An 18,885-nucleotide genomic window follows, 5' to 3' on the forward strand; every position below is an offset into this window, starting at 1 on the left:
GTCATTTACAAATATATTCTCCCATACTGTAGGATACCTTTTTGTTCTATTGATGGTGTCCTTTGCTGTACAGAAGCTTTTCAGCTTGATGTAGTCCCACTTGTTCATTTTTGCTTTTGTTTTCCTTGCCTGGGGAGATATATTCATGAAGAAGTAGCTAATGTTTACATCCAAGAGATTTTTGCCTAAGCTTTTTTCTAAGAGTTTTATGGTTTCATGATTTACATTCAGATCTTTGATCCATTTTGAATTTACTTTTGTGTATGGGGTTAGACAGTGATCCAGTTTCATTCTCTTACATGTAGCTGTCCAGTTCTGCCAGTACCATCTGTTGAAGAGACTGTCATTTCCCCATTGTATGTCCATGGCTCTTTTATCGAATATTAATTGACCATATATGTTTGGGTTAATGTCTGGAGTTCTAATCTGTTCCACTGTTCTGTGGCTCTGTTCTCGTGCCAGTACCAAATTGTCTTGATTACTATGGCTTTGTAGTAGAGCTTGAAGTTGGGGAGTAAGATCCCCGCCACTTTATTCTTCTTTCTCAGGATTGCTTTGGCTATTCAGGGTCTTTGGTGTTTCCATATGAATTTTTGAACTATTTGTTCCAGTTCGTTGAAGAATGTTATTGGTAATTTGATAGGGATTGCATCAAATCTGTATATCGCTTTGGGCAGGATGGCCATTTTGACAATATTAATTCTTCCTAACCAAGAGCATGGGATGAGTTTCCATTTGTTAGTGTCCTCTTTAACTTCTCTTAAGAGTGTCTTACAGTTTTCAGGGTATAGGTCTTTCAATTCTTTGGTTAGGTTTATTCCTAGGTATTTTATTCTTTTTGATGCAATTGTGAATGGAATTGTTTTCCTGATTTCTCTTTCTATTGGCTCATTGTTAGTGTATAGGAAAGCCACAGATTTCTGTGTGTTAATTTTGTATCCTGCAACTTTGCTGTATTCTGATATCAGTTCTAGTAGTTTTGGAGTGGAGTCTTTAGGGTTTTTTATGTACAATATCATGTCATCTGCAAATAGTGACAGTTTAACTTCTTCTTTACCAATCTTGATTCCTTGTATTTCTTTGTTTTGTCTGATTGCCGTGGCTAGGACCTCCAGTACTATGTTGAATAACAGTGGGGAGAGTGGGCATCCCTGTCTTGTTCCTTATCACAGAGGAAAAGCTTTCAGCTTCTCGCTGTTCAGTATGATGAATCCCACTTGGTCGTGGTGTATGATCCTTTTGATATATTTTTGAATTCGGTTTGCTAATATTTTATTGAGTATTTTTGCATCTACGATCATCAGGGATATTGGTCTGTAATTTTCTTTTTTGGTGGGGTCTTTGCCTAGTTTTGGTATTAGGGTGATGTTGGCTTCATAGAATGAGTGTGGGAGTATTCCCTCCTCTTCTATTTTTTGGAAAACTTTAAGGAGAATGGATATTATGTCTTCCTGTATGTCTGATAAAATTCCGAGGTAAATCCATCTGGCCCAGGGGTTTTTTTCTTGGGTAGTTTTTTGATTACCTCTTCAATTTCTTTGCTGGTAATTGGTTTGTTTAGATTTTGTGTTTCTTCCTTGGTCAGTCTTGGAAGGTTGTATTTTTCTAGGAAGTTGTCCATTTCTTCTAGGTTTTCCAGCTTTTTAGCATATAGGTTTTCATAGTAGTCTCTAATAATTCTTTGTATTTCTGTTGGGTCCGTCGTGATGCTTCCTTTCTCATTTCTGAATCTGTTGATTTGTGTTGATTCTCTTTTTCTCTTAATAAGTCTGGCTAGAGGCTTATCTATTTTGTTTATTTTCTCAAAGAACCAGCTCTTGGTTTCATTGATTTTTTCTATTGTTTTATTCTTCTCAATTTTGTTTATTTCTTCTCTGATCTTTATTATGTCCCTCCTTCTGCTGACTTTAGGCCTCATTTGTTCTTCTTTTTCCAATTTGGTAACTGTGACATTAGACTATTCATTTGGGTTTGTTCTTCCTTCTTTAAATACGCCTGGATTGCTATATACTTTCCTCTTAAGACTGCTTTCGCTGTGTCCCACAGATGTTGGGGCTTTGTGTTGTTGTTGTCACTTATTTCCATATATTGCTGGATCTCCATTTTAATTTGGTCATTGATCCATTGACTATTTAGAAGCGTGTTGTTAAGCCTCCATGTGTTTGTGAGCCTTTTTGCTTTCTTGGTACAATTTATTTCTCGTTTTATACCTTTGTGGTCTGAAAAGTTAGTTGGTAGGATTTCAATCTTTTTGAATTTACTGAGGCTCTTTTTGTGGCCTAGTATGTAGTCTATTCTGGAGAATGTTCCATGTGCACTTGAGAAGAATGTGTATCCTGTTGCTTTTGGGTGTAGAGTTTTATAGATGTCTATTAGGTCCATCTGTTCTAGTGTGTTGTTCAGTGCCTCTGTGTCCTTACTTATTTTCTGTCTGGTGGATCTGTCCTTTGGAGTGAATGGTGTGTTGAAGTCTCCTAAAATGAATGCATTGCAGTCTATTTCCTCCTTTAGTTCTGTTAGTATTTGTTTCACATATGCTGGTGCTCCTGTGTTGGGTGCATATATATTTATAATGGTTATATCCTCTTGTTGGACTGAGCCTTTATCATTATGTCATGTCCTTCTTTATCTCTTGTTACTTTCTTTGTTTTGAAGTCTATTTTGTCTGATACTAGTACTGCAACTCCTGCTTTTTTCTCCCTATTGTTTGCATGAAATATCTTTTCCATCCCTTGACTTTTAGTCTGTGCATGTCTTTGAGTTTGAGGTGAGTCTCTTGTAAGCAGCATATAGATGGGTCTTGTTTTTTTACCCATTCAGTGACTCTATGTCTTTTGATTGGTGCATTTAGTCCATTTACATTTAGGGTGATTATCGATAGGGATGTACTTATTGCCATTTCAGGCTTTAGATTTGTGGTTACCAAAGGTTCCAGGTTACTATCCTTACTATCTCAGAGTCTAACTTAACTCAGTATGCTGCTACAAACACAATCTAAAGGTTCTTTTCTATTGCTCCTCCTTTTTCTTCCTCCTTCATTCTTTATATATTAGGTATCAGATTCTATACTTTTTCTCTATCCCTTGATTGGCTTTGGGGATAGTCAATTTAATTTTGCATTTGCCTCGCAATCAGCTGCTCCACCCTCCCTACCATGGTTTTACTACCTCTGCTGACAGCTATCCAACCCTAAGAACACTTCCATCTATACAGTCCCTCCAAAATAGACTGCAGAGATGGTTTGTGGGAGGTAAACGCTCTCAGCTTTTGCTTATCTGAAAATTGTTTAATCCCTCCTTCAAATTTAAATGATAATCTCGCCAAATAAAGTAATCTTGGTTCCAGGTCCTTCTGCTTCATGGCATTAAATACATCATGCCACTCCCTTCTGGCCTGTAAGTTTCTGCTGAGAAGTCTGTTGTTAGTCTGATGGGCTTTCCTTTGTATGTGATCTTATTTCTGCCTCTGGCTGCTTTTAACAGTCTGTCCTTATCCTTGATTTTTCCCATTTTAATTACTATGTGTCTTGGTGTTGTCTTCCTTGGGTCCCTTGTTTAGGGGGATCTGTGGATCTCCATGGCCTGAGAGACTAACTCCTTCCCCAGATTGGGGAAGTTTTCAGCAACTACCTCCTCAAAGACACTTTCTATCCCTTTTTCTCTCTTCTTCTTCTGGTATCTCTATAATGCGAATATTGTTCTGCTTGGGTTGGTCACACAGTTCTCTCAATATTCTTTCATTTTTAGAGATCCTTTTTTCTCTCTGTGCCTCAGCTTCTTTGTATTCCTCTTCTCTAGTTTCTATTTCATTTATTGTCTCCTCCACCGTATCCAACCTGCTTTTAATACCGTCCATCATGTTCTTTAATGATTGGATCTCTGACCTAAATTCATTCCTGAGTTCTTGGATGTCTTTCCGTACCTCCATTAAGATGTTGATTATTTTTATTTTGAACTCCCTTTCAGGAAGAGTCACGAGGTCAATATCATTTAAACCTTTCTCGGGAGTTGTATTAACAATTTTACTCTGGACAAGGTTCCTTTGGCGTTTCATGTTTGTATATGGCACCCTCTAGTGTCCAGAAGCTCTATTCTGGAGCTGCTGAGCCCCTGAAGCAATGTCAGGGGTCGCAGAGGAGCAGTACTGGGGGTAGGAAGGAGCTGTTCCCCGCCTCCTGGCTCCTGTGCCTGTCTCCACTGCCTGAGCCAGTGGGCCGGGCACACAGGCATGTTTTTGTCCCAGAGCAGCCAGATATGGATCCCTGCTTTCCACAAGCAGCTGGAATCCCGTCTCCCCAGGAACTCTGCTTATATTGACTTTCCAGCCCAGTAGTCATGCGAGTCTCATGAAACTACCATGAAGTGTAGGTTTGTGCTCCCAGTGCAGATCTCCAGAGCTAGGTATTCAGCAGTCCCAAGACTTCCACTCCCTCCCTGCTCCGTTTGTCTTCCTCCCGCCAGTGAGCTGGGGTGAGGGAAGGGCTCGGGTCCCGCTGAGCCACAGCTCTGGTACATTACCCTGTTCGCTGAGGTCTGCTCTTTTCTCCAGGTGTGTGCAGTCTGACATGTCCTATTTCCTGTTGCTCTCTCAGGATTAGTTGCGCCAATTAAATTTTCTAATTGTATCCAGTTTTAGGAGGAAGCCTCTGTCTCTCCTCTCATGCTGCCATCTTTAATCCACGTCCCGGGTTGTCCATTTTATAACCTTGTCTTTCACTGTCCCTTTTAATGTCTTTCTGATTAACTCTGGTCTCATATTACCGTTGTTACATCAGCTTTCTTTGGGTAAGCTTTCGGTATATTTTCTCACCTGTTATTTTCAAAGTTTCAATGCTGTTTTCTAGGTAGCAGGCTGTTGTTGTTGGGTTTTCATTAATCCAATCCAAAAATGTTTTTTTAATAGGTGTCATGCCAGAGGTTTCCAGCTCTGGGCAAGTTTGCTCTGGATTCGATGAGACCAAATAACAAATGTTGCAGGTAAAAGGTCTACCAAGCTTTATTCATGGTGGCAGGTCAAGTGCTAAAACCCATCCACATCCAGCAAGTCTGCAATGCATCTCCACCAGCCGCCCCCACCTGCCATGTAGAGCACTGGGTGGAGCTCTTTATACAACAGCACAGCTTATACAGGCTCATTGCCAGCCTGGGTGTAAGCAGGCGCCTATGCACCAGACTGGTTACATCACATACATGTGCAGTGGGCAAGTAGATTAGAGACAGGTGAGGACCCTGGCCATTGGAACTTCCATTTTCCCTACAATAGGTCAGTTTAAGTCACTTTTGTGAATTTTGATTTTTTTGAACATTTTTCTGACATTTTCTGATACTTGAACATTTTTCTGACCATGTATTTTCTATTTACTGTGTTTTTATTTTGCTTCCCTTCTTTTCTGTTTTGTTATTTCCTCTTTTTCCTCCTCTACCAATTATGAAATAATATATTTCTCCTTTTTTTTTGTTTCTAATGATTCCCCAAAATTTTTTAATTTAGGCTTTCCACTCAGAGTTCTCTAATAAAATCTAAAGCCAATTAACATTGCTCTCCATCCAGAAGAAAATTGGATGCTTTGAAGAATTTGGCATGCTTTATTCTTATTACTTCTCTGACTCTGACACTCAAGGTGTGGTTCTCGAACCAGTAGAACAGCATCACCTGAGAGCTTGTTAAAAATGCAAATTCTAGGCCCTTTCTCAGACCTAGTAAATCAAAATCTCTGGGATGGGGCCTGGAATCAGTTTACTAACAAGCTCACCAGACGATTCTTCTTCATGCTAAAGTACTGATCTACAGCAGAGGTCAGCAAACTTTCTCTATAAAGGACCAGGGAGTAAATGTTAGACTTTGAAATGGGCCACACAGTCTCTGTTTCAGTTACTACATCTGCCACTATAGTGCAAAGGCAGGTATAGCTAATATGCAAACAAATGAGTGTGGCTGTGGATAAAGTGAAGGTTCCTGCGACCAGGATTCTTCCTGGCCCTGGTTGGTTGGCTCACCACACACGTGTGGGCAATACATTGTTACTGATTTTATATAAAGAGCTCTGACCAGTACTCTGGGTGAAAGCGGTGGCACAGCTGCAAGGCTGCAGGGGAGCAGAGATGAGACTGGAGTGGTGGCAGTGCCGAGGACAGAGACTGAGAAGGCTGCGGGGGCAGAGAGGCCCAGAGGCAGAGACCGGCTTGCTGCATGCAGACTTGTTCTGAGTGGACAGGATTCTAGTGACTGACCTGCCACCGTGGAAATAAAATTGGGTATAACCCTTTCACCCTAAGAACGTTCTACTGTCATTTCTTTGGTCAGATGAATCCACAGTGGACTTGCCTGGGGTGAAACCCATTGGCAAGACAACTGGTGCAGTCGTCAAGATTCACTGTTGACCAAGAAAAAGAAAAGGCTGCCCTCACGGGAGGAGCGTTTCAGAGGGCTGCACCTATGGACAGGGAGACATTTGAGTGTTCTCCAGTGGACATGTGGTATTGTGAAGGACTGGAGGACTGGGGTCCACCCAAAGAGAAAGAAAATTTGTTGCTGACTGAAATGGCATCACCACAAAGTGCTGTGGAAATAGTAAAGGATGTCGTGGTAGCCTGAGAGGAAGCAGCATGAGAAGGAGCAGCGGCCCGAGAAGCAGCAGTATGGGAGTGCAGGCTTCCAGGTGCCATGGGGCAGATGAAGGGTGTAGTGGAGCCATCAGCCCCAGAAATGGAGTGGAGGTTTGACGAACAGGTTGAGGTGGAGGCCCTGTCAGTGCCAGAGGCATCGGTCCCTCCTCAGTTGAAACCCCACCTGATTGAAAGCTGGTGGAAAGCCAGAATGACTCAGCAACTACGGGTTCCTCCAGGAGAGGTGCAGGCCCCTCCTCAGGTTGTGAAGCACTCCATGCTCTGCTTCTATCCTCAGGCTCAAGCACAAAAGGAAATATGGTCTGCTTCTTAAAGGAAGAATTTAAAAGGCCTCATAAAGGTCACAAGGACCCAGATTTGGGTTGGTTTGAAAAGGCAGGAGCAGACAGAAAGAAATTGGCTGTGGCAACAACTGAGACAGGAGCAGTGGTTCTGGCCACTGAGGATGAAGCAGAAGGCAGAGCTAAAGCAACAAGATGGCCTATGTGTCTGTAAGACTTTTTGCTGGAGAGGCTGGAGAAGGTGGATATGGTAAGGCCCACACATGGTTCTTTTACAATGCTCCAGCTCTCTCGCACAGGGACCATTGCAGAGGATTGAGGGCACATAGATTGAGAGGCAAGAATCCTGGAGGGGTGGAGTGTGGATAAAGTGAAGGTTCCTACGGCCAGGATTCTCACCTGGCCCTGGTCATCTAGCTCACTACACACATGTGGGCAATATGTTGTTACTGACTCTATATACAAAGAGCTCCACCCAGTGCTCTGGGAGAAAATGGTGGCATGGCTGCAAGGCTGCAGGAGAGCAGAGATGAGACTGGAGCGGTGGCAGCGCCGAGGACAGAGACTGAGATGGCTGTGGGGGCAGAGAGGCCCAGAGGCAGAGACCGGCTTGCTGCATGCAGACTCGCTCTGAGTGGACGGGATTCTAGTGATTGACCTGCCACCATAGGAAGAAAGTTGGGTATAAACCCTTTCACCCCAAGAACATTCTACTGTCATTTCTTTGGTCACATTGAATCCATAGTGAACTTGCCCAGGGCTGAAACCCACTGGCAAGACAGTGGCTATGTTTCAATAAAACTTTTCTAGGGTCACCAAAATTTTTAATTCATATAATTTTCATATGCCACAAATAGTACAAATAATTTTCACATGTCACAAAGTAGTAGGATTTTTTTCATCCATTTAAAAATTTTAAATCATCCTTACCTTCCAGGCCATATAAAAAAAGGCAACAGACCAGTTTGGCTTGTGGGCCAGAGTTTACCAATCCTGATCTAGTGTTTTTAGTACTTGCTTCTTTTCTTTTTTAGAAGCTCAACATCTTAAAATTTTAATTACATATTTTTCCCTTTTTTTGCTCATCATATTCTTACTTGTGAGTTTTTATTCTTGTTGAAGTATACCCTTTAATTCTTTTATTTCAGAACTACTTTATTAATAGTTAACAGTTACAGAATGTTTTACATGCCAAGCAGTGTTCTAAGCACATTACAGAGATGAATTTACTTAATATTTACAATATCCCATGAGATGGACCCTATGAAATGTCCAATGAAAATGTCTACTTCACATTCACTCGTAAACAATAGTTTAGCTGGTAAATGAATTCTAGGTTTGCAATTATTTTCCCAAAGCTCTTTAGAGATAGTACTGTAAAATGTCAATTTGGTTATTGTTCCTTTGTGCATAATCTGACTGTTCTTTCAAACAGCTTTTGCAATTTTTTCTTTTCCTTTATTACTAGGTGGGAGTTTTTTTTAATGTATCTGTTTGGTACTCAACAGAATTTTTCAAACTGGGGGCTCATGTCTTTCTTCAGTTGTGGAAAATTCTTAGCCATTTTCTCTTCTCTCATTGCTTCATCACCATTTTTTCTATTGTCAATTTCTGAATCTTAAAATCCTATATCCCATGTCTCTTACCATTTAAAAAAATCTTACTCTACCTTCATATGTTACATTCTGGAATACTGTTCATTTAATCTTTCATTTCACTAATTTACTTTTCAGCTCTTTCTAGTTTACTACTGAGTTCATTTTATTTCAAACTTCATAGTTTTCCTTCCCAATGATTCCAACTGATTCTTTTTCATAGCTTCCATTCTTGTGGTCATTGCTATTTCCCCCTTTATCTCTCTGAGGATGTAAGAAGTACTTTCTAAGTCTTTTTCAGATTGTTCCATTTACTCCTTTTGCTCAGGAATTTATTCTTCCATTTTCTTTGTTTTCTGATGTCTGTGCTCCTTAGATGCTTTGTGACTCTTGGGTTAAGATCATCTGCAGATTTCTCCCATGAGCACCCCAGGAGCAGAGTTCTTTGACCTCGCAAAAAGGACAGCTCCCTGGCCTCATTCTTCAAAGCCCTGCCCATCATCATAGGGTGAGAAGTCCAAGGGGCTATGCCAACCCGGAGCTACTCTTACCTTTACAGACCCCAGAATTCCTTGCACAAATGGCCCCAAGACTGCCTTCCAATATCTACATGGGCCTCTTCCCACAATTCAGATGCCTCAGGGCATTCTGCAGCTCAATGCTAAGCCCATATCACACTGAGAGGTGAAGGCCTAGGCCCCAGGCAGGAGCACCTGACTCAGCTCTGGCTATAATCTTAGACTGCAGGCACTGATTGGAAACGTGTCTGCCTCCTCCAGTTTAGGCAGTAACTGGGATCTGGCTCCCCACCACTCATAGTCCCTGCTCATCATCACAGGTCCCAGCTATTTCTTTCTTTTAGGAAGAAATCTCCATTTCTAGACTATGGAAATTTCCTTCCTTGTTCTTAAGTGTGGTTATGTGTTCATTAGTTTTTATAATATATTTGCATGTGATGAGAGCAGAAGGGAAGGTTTTCCCCATATTTTTAATCTGTCATCTAGGCCTGCTTTATAGTGTGTGTCAAGAATGCTTAATCTGGATTCATAAGGTGCTCCAGGAAACAAGAATCAAAACAAGAGCTCAGATATAAACATCTTCATTGCCTGTGCCACAGACTTGATCAGAGAAATCCATTATAATGGGGAAACAAAAGTAATCTCATTTTAATAAAAATCATCACAGTGTACCAACAATCTCCATGACCCTGGAGGAGTCAGCATCTCTGATTCTCAGTTTCCCAGCTACAATCAAATGAGCTTGTTAAATTAATGTCTAATAATTTCTAAAGGCCTTTCTCTTACTAATTTTTGTAGTTTCACATAATATAAGCTTGGGCTAGATTCTGTTACATTCTAAGAGTACATTTCTGAGCCTGAACAATATTAGCACTTCAGAGGTGATATGTTTAGGATTGCATCTTAAATCATCCAATAAGGTATGTAAGAGTTCTGATAAATTGCAAGATATTTCGACAAAGTAAGATAATATTATTACATATGTAAGAATATGAATAAAGTACTATACCCTCAAAAAAGGTTTTCATGCAAAGATGCAATATGGATTGCTCAATGAAAAGGAGTTCATTCACTGGAAGGAACAATGAAAGAAGGGAGAGGGAGGTGAGTAGTCAGCAAAGCAGCCACAAAATTAAGCTAAAATAGAACTTCAGCTTCAGAGATAAAGTACAATAAGCCTCCTTATAGTGAAAAGAGTATCTCTCTTTGAACAAAAGTATCAGAAAAAGTATCAGTCTATGTAGTAGCTCTATTGAGCAAGACATTTTAAATAACAACATTTAACCACAGTTGCCTCTAAGTGTGTCATTCCCAGGAATTCAATAGCACACAGTTACTAGGAATGTGATTTGCAAATATTCAAGAGAATTACCTACAACTCACCCCAAGTAAGAGAAGCCAGCGTCAAGAGCTCAGGAATTGAATCTTGACATACTACGTATTCTGGAGAATACGGATCTGTTTGGACTTCGCCATCCCGATAATCAGTCTGAGTGCCCACAGTACACTTGGAAGGGATAGGTGGGTACTTAGTAGGAGCACGAGGAAAAGTATAAGGTTCTGTCCTAAAAGGAAAAATTATTTTAAAAATTAAAACCCAACATGACCACTTACAAATCATACAAGCAAGTAGAAATAAGTTCTAGGGCTTCACTAATTCCATCCCCCTTTTAAAAATGACAGGCACAAAGTTGTGAATCCAGTGTAACAAAGATGATGCCCAATAATCTTGAAAGAATTGCCTTGTTATTCTTGCCCCTGCCAAGAAATCAAACCTAGGTCTACTCACAAAAGTGCCTATTTTTCTGTGTATCACTAGGTAGGACTATAGGATAGAGCTATATAAGGTACATTCTAGGTTGTCATACAGTTACTTCTGAATCTGTTTAGGGTGGCTACTTTCTGGTTTCTTCTCTGCTTTTAGTTCCACATCCAATTTTAGCTATTTCCTGTCAGAAATAAATACAGGAGCAAATAAAAGAGAAGGGATGCTTTGTGATTAAAAAAAAGCAAGCCTCTTTCTGGATAGATGATTCCATAATTGATGATTCATTAATTAATGGTGGGATCACTTGGTTAACCATGAAGAAAAGTTACCTCATCTTTTCCACAAAAACAAACTCCGGATATTTTAAAACATTTAATGTAAAATGAGACAATAAGATTACTAATAGGAAGCATAAATAACTATTTAAATAATCATCTTTGAGTGAAAATCTTTTTAAAGCATGGCTCAAAAACCAGAAACCATAAAAGGAAATGATCAATAGAACTAAGGTTCAGTTGAAACCTCTGTATGTTAAAATATCATGAACAAATTTAAAATGTGAATGGTATACATTGAAATAGGTTTTGCAACATATATGATAAAAAGTTAAACAGCCATTTATATGAAAAGCCCTTATTAATCAATAAGAGTTACATACCCACAGAAAAATGAGTAAAGGACAATTATAAAACAAAAAGTAAGACTTCTAGCAAATATATGAAAAGATAATGAAAATAACTAGCAATCAAAGAAAAGTAAATTAAAACAGCAAGATGCTATTTTATTATATCACATAAGCAAAGATTTAAAAGACTGTAAATAGCATTGATGAAACTGAAGAAACAGGAATTCTTACAAACTGTTGATGGAAATACAAATAGATACAATCTAACTAACAGATAACTTATCATCATATATGTATCAAGCCCTTAAAATACCCTTTGCCCCAGCAACTGTACTCTTAGGAATTTACTCTAGGAAATAATTAGACAAATATATAAAGAGATATCCAACATGTTAATAAAGTCTCATTTATAAAAATAAAAAATTACAAACTTCTCTTTAATGGCCAATTTTATTTTTTTAAATGGTTATACTTGAGGTTGTTTGGCATTAACCTTGGACCTATTTTCATCTTTGTTTTTTTCAATCTGGCTATTTTTAAGTACACAAAAAATGTTTAGATGAATTCATTTAAACATATGCTTACTCTTATATGTAATTTTTATAACAATAATGTGATAGCACATATGCTTTAAGATTTAATGCAGTGTTTTTTTTCCTTTACTTTTGAGTTTTCTTCCCTCAATTCCTTTTCCTCCTTTATCCACCCATTGCAGTATCCTCTCTATATATCCGAGTTCTACTATATATCCCAGATATGTCCTTGAATTACATCTTGCTGTATATTTCTCCACACTTACTTTATTTTCTACAGTGACACAAATACACACACATACAGTGTTATTTTATGGCTTTACTAACATGGAATCATAAATACATTTTTGTATCTTGCTTTTTTAACTCCATACTACTTCATGGAAATCCTTCCCAATCTACTAATGTTGCTGTATTTTTTTTACATTACAAACTTGAGTGATCATCATCAATAGAAGAATTGTTTTTAAAAATATACCACACCCCTAATGGAATTCATGCAGGTATTAAAGGTAACAATGTAATACATCTTTATTAACATACAAAAATGCTCACGATTGATTCAAAGTAGGGAAAAAAAGGACATTATAAAGTGGTATGTATAGTATGAGTACATTTTTGTTTCTAAAAACTATGTACGCATAGGAAAATGCCTTGATGGAATACAACAAAATATGAAGAGCAGTTAGTTCTGTATAATAGGATTACAGAGATCATTTTTTCATGTTTATAGTCTTCCGAATTTTCTTATTTTTGTTACCTGGACATATACTGTTTTTAAAATAATAAATAAATAAATAGTCATTTCCATTTAAAAGAAAACATTTTTTCTAGTTGGTAGAAGAGTTGGTTAAATTACACAAACAATAAATAACTAAATATAATAACAAAAAAGAGATTTCCATTTTGAAATACAGTGAAAGGCAACATGAGGTGCTTATATATAAGCACAGCACACACAGCTTCACTCTATGAAAAATATATTTCAGGCCAGTTATAAAGAAGCACCTTTTTGGAGGTTCCACCTGTGATGGACTAGTACCTAGAACTGTTTTTAGTGGTGAATTCTAATAGCTATTGAAATAATTTTTATGACAGTTGCTATGAATTTCAAACACATGCAGACAATATAGGTATTTACAGTTTGTTTTGAGTGTAAATTATTCTACTATAAATATCCTAGTTGAGGAAATAACTTCAAATCTGCTTTATATCATCCCAGATCATATGAATATTATTATAACACCATTAGTTTGAGTCAGGAAAATAAATTACTGTTTTCCAAATTAAATGATCATATATTTGAGCCATCTGGTCAAATGTGCTAAGAGTGTGATAAAGCCTAAAGAATCCTTATGACTAAGCTTTCTGATGACTTAGGATTCCTCCAGGTGGGTCAGGTGAGCGGATGCAAAGAAGGAATGTTACTTTGACAGAAGTCTATGGTAACCTAATAGATTCTTTCCTAACTTTTTATTTTTCTCCAACCAATTGTTTTTTTTTCCATTTCAGTTGCTTTTAGGGGACAGTAAAATAAGAATAATAAAACCAATGATCTCTTTCCCACTTCTCCCCAACTTTGATCAGGACCCCAAACCAGAAAGACCACCTGACTGCTCCCTATTTGGCTTGCACCTTGGTGCATCTTAGATCTCATGCTCAGGCTCGCTTACTCTGGGCGCTGGTACCCTTACAGCAGGCATTGTTGCTCTTTCCCTCCATCCAGGACCTTCCTCCTCCACTGCAGCCTAGGCACCAGGAACATGCACTTTGTGCTACACCCAGTCTTTTGAGATTTTCCCTGCCAACCCCAACAAAACTACATGAACAGAAGGACTTCACAAAGCTAGCAAGTCCTATTCCGTTGCTATGAACTGCAATGAATGTTTGTATTTCTTAAAGACAGTTTTTTAGAGCAGTTTTAGGTTCATAGCTAAAATTGACAGGACAGTTTGCCATGTACTCTCTGCCCCCATACATGCATAGCCCACCCCATTATCAGTATTACTCACCAGAATGGTACATCTGTTAGAATTGGTGAACATACACTGACACATCATCATCCCCCAAAGTCCACAGTTTACATGGCAGTTCACTCTTGTGTTGTATATGTTAGGGGTTTGGACAAATCCATATATACATATACATGTATAATAACATGTATCCACCATTCAGTATCACACTGAGTATTTTCCTCAACCTAAAAATCACCTGTGTTCCTCCTATTCACCCCTACTCCATCCCCTCAATGCCTGGTAACCAACAGATGATCCTTTTATAATCTCCATAGTCTTGCCTTTTCCACAGTCATATAGTTGAAATCATACAGTATGTAGCGTTTTCAGATTGACTCCTTTCTCTAAGTCATACGCATTTAGGGTTCCTCCAAGTCTTCATGACTTGATATAGCTTAGTTATTTTTAGCATTGAATAGTAACCCATTGTCTTGATGTACCAGTTTATTTATCTGTTCCCCTGCTGAAGACATCTTGTTTGCTTCCAAGTTTGGGCATTTATGAATAAAGTTGCTAAAAACATTTCAAACAGGTTTTTGTGTGGACATAAGTTTTCATCTCCTTTGGGTAAATACCAAGGAGCATGACTGCTGGATCGTGAGGTAAAAGTATATTTAGCTTTGCAAGAACCCACTAAACTGTCTTCTGAAGTGGCCCAGGAATGAGAATTCCTGTTACTCCACATTTGGTGTCAGTGTCCAGATTTGGCCATTTTGGTAAGTGTGTGGTGGTATCTCATTGTTTTAATTTGCATTTCCCTGATGACATATGATGTGGAACAACTTTTCATATGCTTATTTCCCATCTGTATATCATCTTTGGTGAGGTGTGAAAGTCTTCCACTCTTATAAAGATCAGGTTGTTTGTTTCTTACTGTTGAGTTAAGAGTTCTTTGGATATTTTGGATGTCAGATATGTCTTTTTCAAATATTTTCTCCCAGTCTGTGGCTTGTCTTTCCATTCTATTGACATTGTCTTTTGTTCAGCAGAAATTTTCAATTTAAATGAAGTCCAGATTATCCATCATTTCTTAAATAGATCATGACTTTGGTGTTTTATCTAAAAAGTCACCATTATACCCAAGATCATCTAGGATTTTTCCTAGGTTACCTTCTAAGAGTCTTAGAGTTTTGTATTCTACATTAAGGTCTATGATACACTTTGAATTAAATTTTTTGAATGTTGTAAGCTCCGTGTCTACACTCATTTTTTTTTTTTTGGATGTGGATGTCCAGTTGTTCTAGCACTATTTGCTAAAAAGATTCTCTGCCCCATTGCATTGCCTTTCTTAGTTTTGGCAAAGATTATTTGATCATATTTATGTGGGTCTATATCTGGGCTTTCTATTCTATTCATTGATCTATTTGTCTGTTATTTTCCCAATCACACACTGTCTTGATTGCCATGGTTTATAGTAGGTCTTGAAGTCAAATAGGGTCAGCACTCCAATTTTGTTCATCCCCTTCAATACTGTGTTGGTTATTCTGGGTCTTTTGCCTATTCATTTAAGTTTTAGAATCAGTTTATCAGTATCCACAAAATAAATTGTGGGTATTTTGAATGAGATTACTATGAATCAACAAAATAAATTGGGAAGAACTGACAGTCTGACAATATTGAGTCTTCCTATCCATGAACATGGAATAGCTCTTCCTTAATTTAATTATTTGATTTCTTACATCGAAGTTTTGTAGTTTTCCTCATATAATCTTGTATATATATCATTGATTTATACCTAAGTGTTCATTTGTTTATGCTACTGTAAATGGTATTATGTTTTTAATTTCAAATTCTACTTGCTCATTGCTGTATGCAGGAAAGCAATTGACTTTTGTATATTAACCTTGTATCCTACAACCTTGGTATAAACACTTAATAGTTTCAGAAGTGTTTAGTTAATTCTTTCTGATTTTCTACATAGATGAACATATCATCTGCTAACACAGACAGTTTTATTTCTTCCTTTCCAATCTGTGCACTTTTTAGTTCCTTTTGTCTTATTGCATTAGCTAGCTAGGAATTCCAGTACAATGTTGAAAGTAGTAGTGACAAGGGACGTTTCTGATGTTAGTGGGGAAGCTTTGAGTTTCTTACCATTAAGTATGATGCAGGTTTTTTGTATATATTCTTTATCAAGTTGAGGAAATTCTCCTGTATTCCTACTTTATTGAGGAATGAATGGGCAATAGATACTGTCAAATACTTTTTTGCCTCTATTAATATGATTGTGTGATTTTTCCTTTCTAGTCTGTTGATGTAATGGATTACATTAATTGATTTTCAAATGGCTGAACCAGCCTTGCATACTTGGGATAAATCCCAGTGTTGGTGTATAGCTCTTTATCATTGTTGGTTTCAGTTTGCTAATATTTTGTTAGAGGATTTTCATCCATATTCATGAGAGATATTGTTCTGCAGTTTTCTTTTAATGTTTTTGTCTGGTTTTGGTATTAAGGTAATGCTGGCGTCATTGAATGAATTAGGAAGTAGCCCTTCTGCTTCAATCATTTGAAAGAGATTGTAAAGAATGGTATGATTTCTTTCTTAAATGTGGAATTCACCAGTAGGCCATACGGACTAATGTTTAAGTAACTAATTTTTAACTTAAACTAATGTTTAAGTTAAGTTAAGTTAAACTAATGTTTAAGTAACTAAGGTTACTAGTTGTTGGTTCAATTTCTTAAGACAGCTCTAGGGCTAGTCAGATTGTCTATTTCTTCTTGTGTCAGTTTTGGCAAATTGTGTCTTTCAAGTAAATTAGTTGTTTTTGCCTAGGTTATCAAATTCATAGATACAGAGCTATTCATAGTATTCTTCTGTAATCTTTTTAATGTCAATAAGACTTACAGTGAGGTCTTCTCTTTCATTTCTGATATTTAGTTTGTTTCCTCTGATTGTTTATCAGTTAGACTGGCTAAACGTTTATCAATTTTAGTGATATTTCCAAAGAACCAGGTTTGATTTTTATATTTTCTCTATTGATTTCCTTGATCAATCCCATTGCTTTATGCTCTAATTCTTATTACTTATTTTCTTCTGTTTGTTTTGTATTTAATTTGCTCTTCTTTTTCTAATTTCCCAAGGTGGAAGCTTAGAGGATTGATCTTACATCTTTCTTCTTTAATGTATGTGTTCAATACTATAAATTTCCCTCTAAGCATTGCTTTCACAGCATTACACAAATTTTGATAAGTTATATTGTCACTTCATTTAGTTCAAAATATTTCAAAATTTCTCTTAAAATTTCTTCTTTGACACATGTGTTATCTAGAAATATATTGCTTAATTTCTATGTATTTTGGAATTTTCTGTTATTAGTTTCTAGTTTAATTCCATTGGTGTCTGAGAGTTATATTGTATGATTTCCATTCTTTTACATTTGTTGAACTCTATTTTGTGGTCCAGAATGTGGTCTATCTTGGGGAATGTTCCATGTGAGGTTGGGAAGAATGTGTATTCTGCTGTTGTAGGATGAAGTAATCTATAGATATTGATTATATCTACTTGATTGATGGTGTTGTTGAGTTCAATTAGGGACTTACTGATTTCCTGTCTGCAAGATGTGTGCGCTGAAGTCTCCAACTATAATTGTGGGTTCATCTGTTCTTCCTTGTGATTCTACTAGTTTTTGCCTCAAGTTGACACTCTGTTATTAGATGCATACACATTGAAGACTGCTATGTCTTCTTGGAGAACTGACTCCTATATCATTATATGATTGTTGATCTCTGATAATATTTTTTGCTTTGAAGTCTGCTCTGTCTGAAATAGCTACTACTACTTTCTTTTAATTGGTATTAGCATGGTGTGTTTTTTTCCATCCATTTACTTTTAATTTATATGTGTCTTTATATTTAAATTTCTTGTTGACAACTTGTAGTTGGTTCTTGTTTTTTGATCTGACAATCTGTGTGTTTTAATTGGTACACTTAGACCACTGATGATTAAGGTGATTATTGTTGTCATTGGATTACTATCTACCATATTTATTATTACTTTCAATATGTTGCCCTTGTTCTTTCTTGGTATTTTGTCTTACATTGGTTTTCTGCTTTTTATGGTTTTAAGTGAATATTTTATATGATTCGATTTTCTCTTCTGTATTAGCATGTCAGTTATACTTCTTTATTTACTGACTGCCCGAGTTTGCAATATACATTTACAACTAATTGAAGTCTGTTTTCAAAAAACACTGTATCACTTCCCAGGTAGTATAAGTACCTTATAATAACAAAATAATCCTAATTCCTCTCTTTTATCTCTTTATGATTGCTTTCATTCATTTCACTTATATATAAACATACATAAGCATAATGTACATACATACATATATCCATATATATGAAGCATGTATACGTATAGGATATATACATACATACAAAGAAGTACATTGTTGCTATTATTTTGAACAATCTTAGAGCAATTAAGAAAAATTAAAAGTTTATTTTACCTTTATTTATTCCATCTTCAATGCTTTTTTAAATGTAGATGCAAGTTTCTGACCTGTATTATTTTCCTTCTATCTAAAGAATTTCCTTTAACATTTCATGCTATGTGGATCTAATAACAACAAAGTCCCTCTTAGTTTTTGTTTGTCTGAGAAAGCCTATCTCTTCTTTACTTTTGAAGGAAAGTTTTGCATGATATAGAATTTTAAGTGATGGGTTATTTCTCTTTAATTTTAAACATTTAAAATTTTCACTTCTCTCTTTACTCTCTTCTTGCTTGATGGTTTCTGAGAAGTCAGATGTAATTCTTTTTTATTTTTTAATTAAGGTAGCATTGATATACAATCTTATGAAGGTTTCACATGAGCAACATTAACCCATATTATCAAGTCCCCTCCCCATTGCAATCACTGTCCACCAGCGTAGTAAGATGTTCTAGAGTCACTACTTGCTTTCTCCGTGCTATACTGCCTTCC

The 18,885-nt window shown here is 37.1% G+C and overlaps 1 protein-coding gene across 2 annotated transcripts in view; it reads right to left on the reverse strand.

Moving 5' to 3' along the window:
- CFAP91 (cilia and flagella associated protein 91) overlaps positions 1–18,885 on the reverse strand; it is a 70,645-nt gene that overhangs the window by 39,591 nt on the left and 12,169 nt on the right. For both annotated transcript variants that reach the window (XM_073231589.1, XM_073231588.1), the window contains exon 6: positions 10,404–10,585. In XM_073231589.1, the coding sequence (XP_073087690.1) occupies positions 10,404–10,585 (182 nt within the window). The remainder of the gene's footprint in view (positions 1–10,403; positions 10,586–18,885) is intronic.

This window comes from Manis javanica, chromosome 3 (assembly GCF_040802235.1).
Source record: "Manis javanica isolate MJ-LG chromosome 3, MJ_LKY, whole genome shotgun sequence".
NCBI lineage: Eukaryota > Metazoa > Chordata > Mammalia > Pholidota > Manidae > Manis > Manis javanica.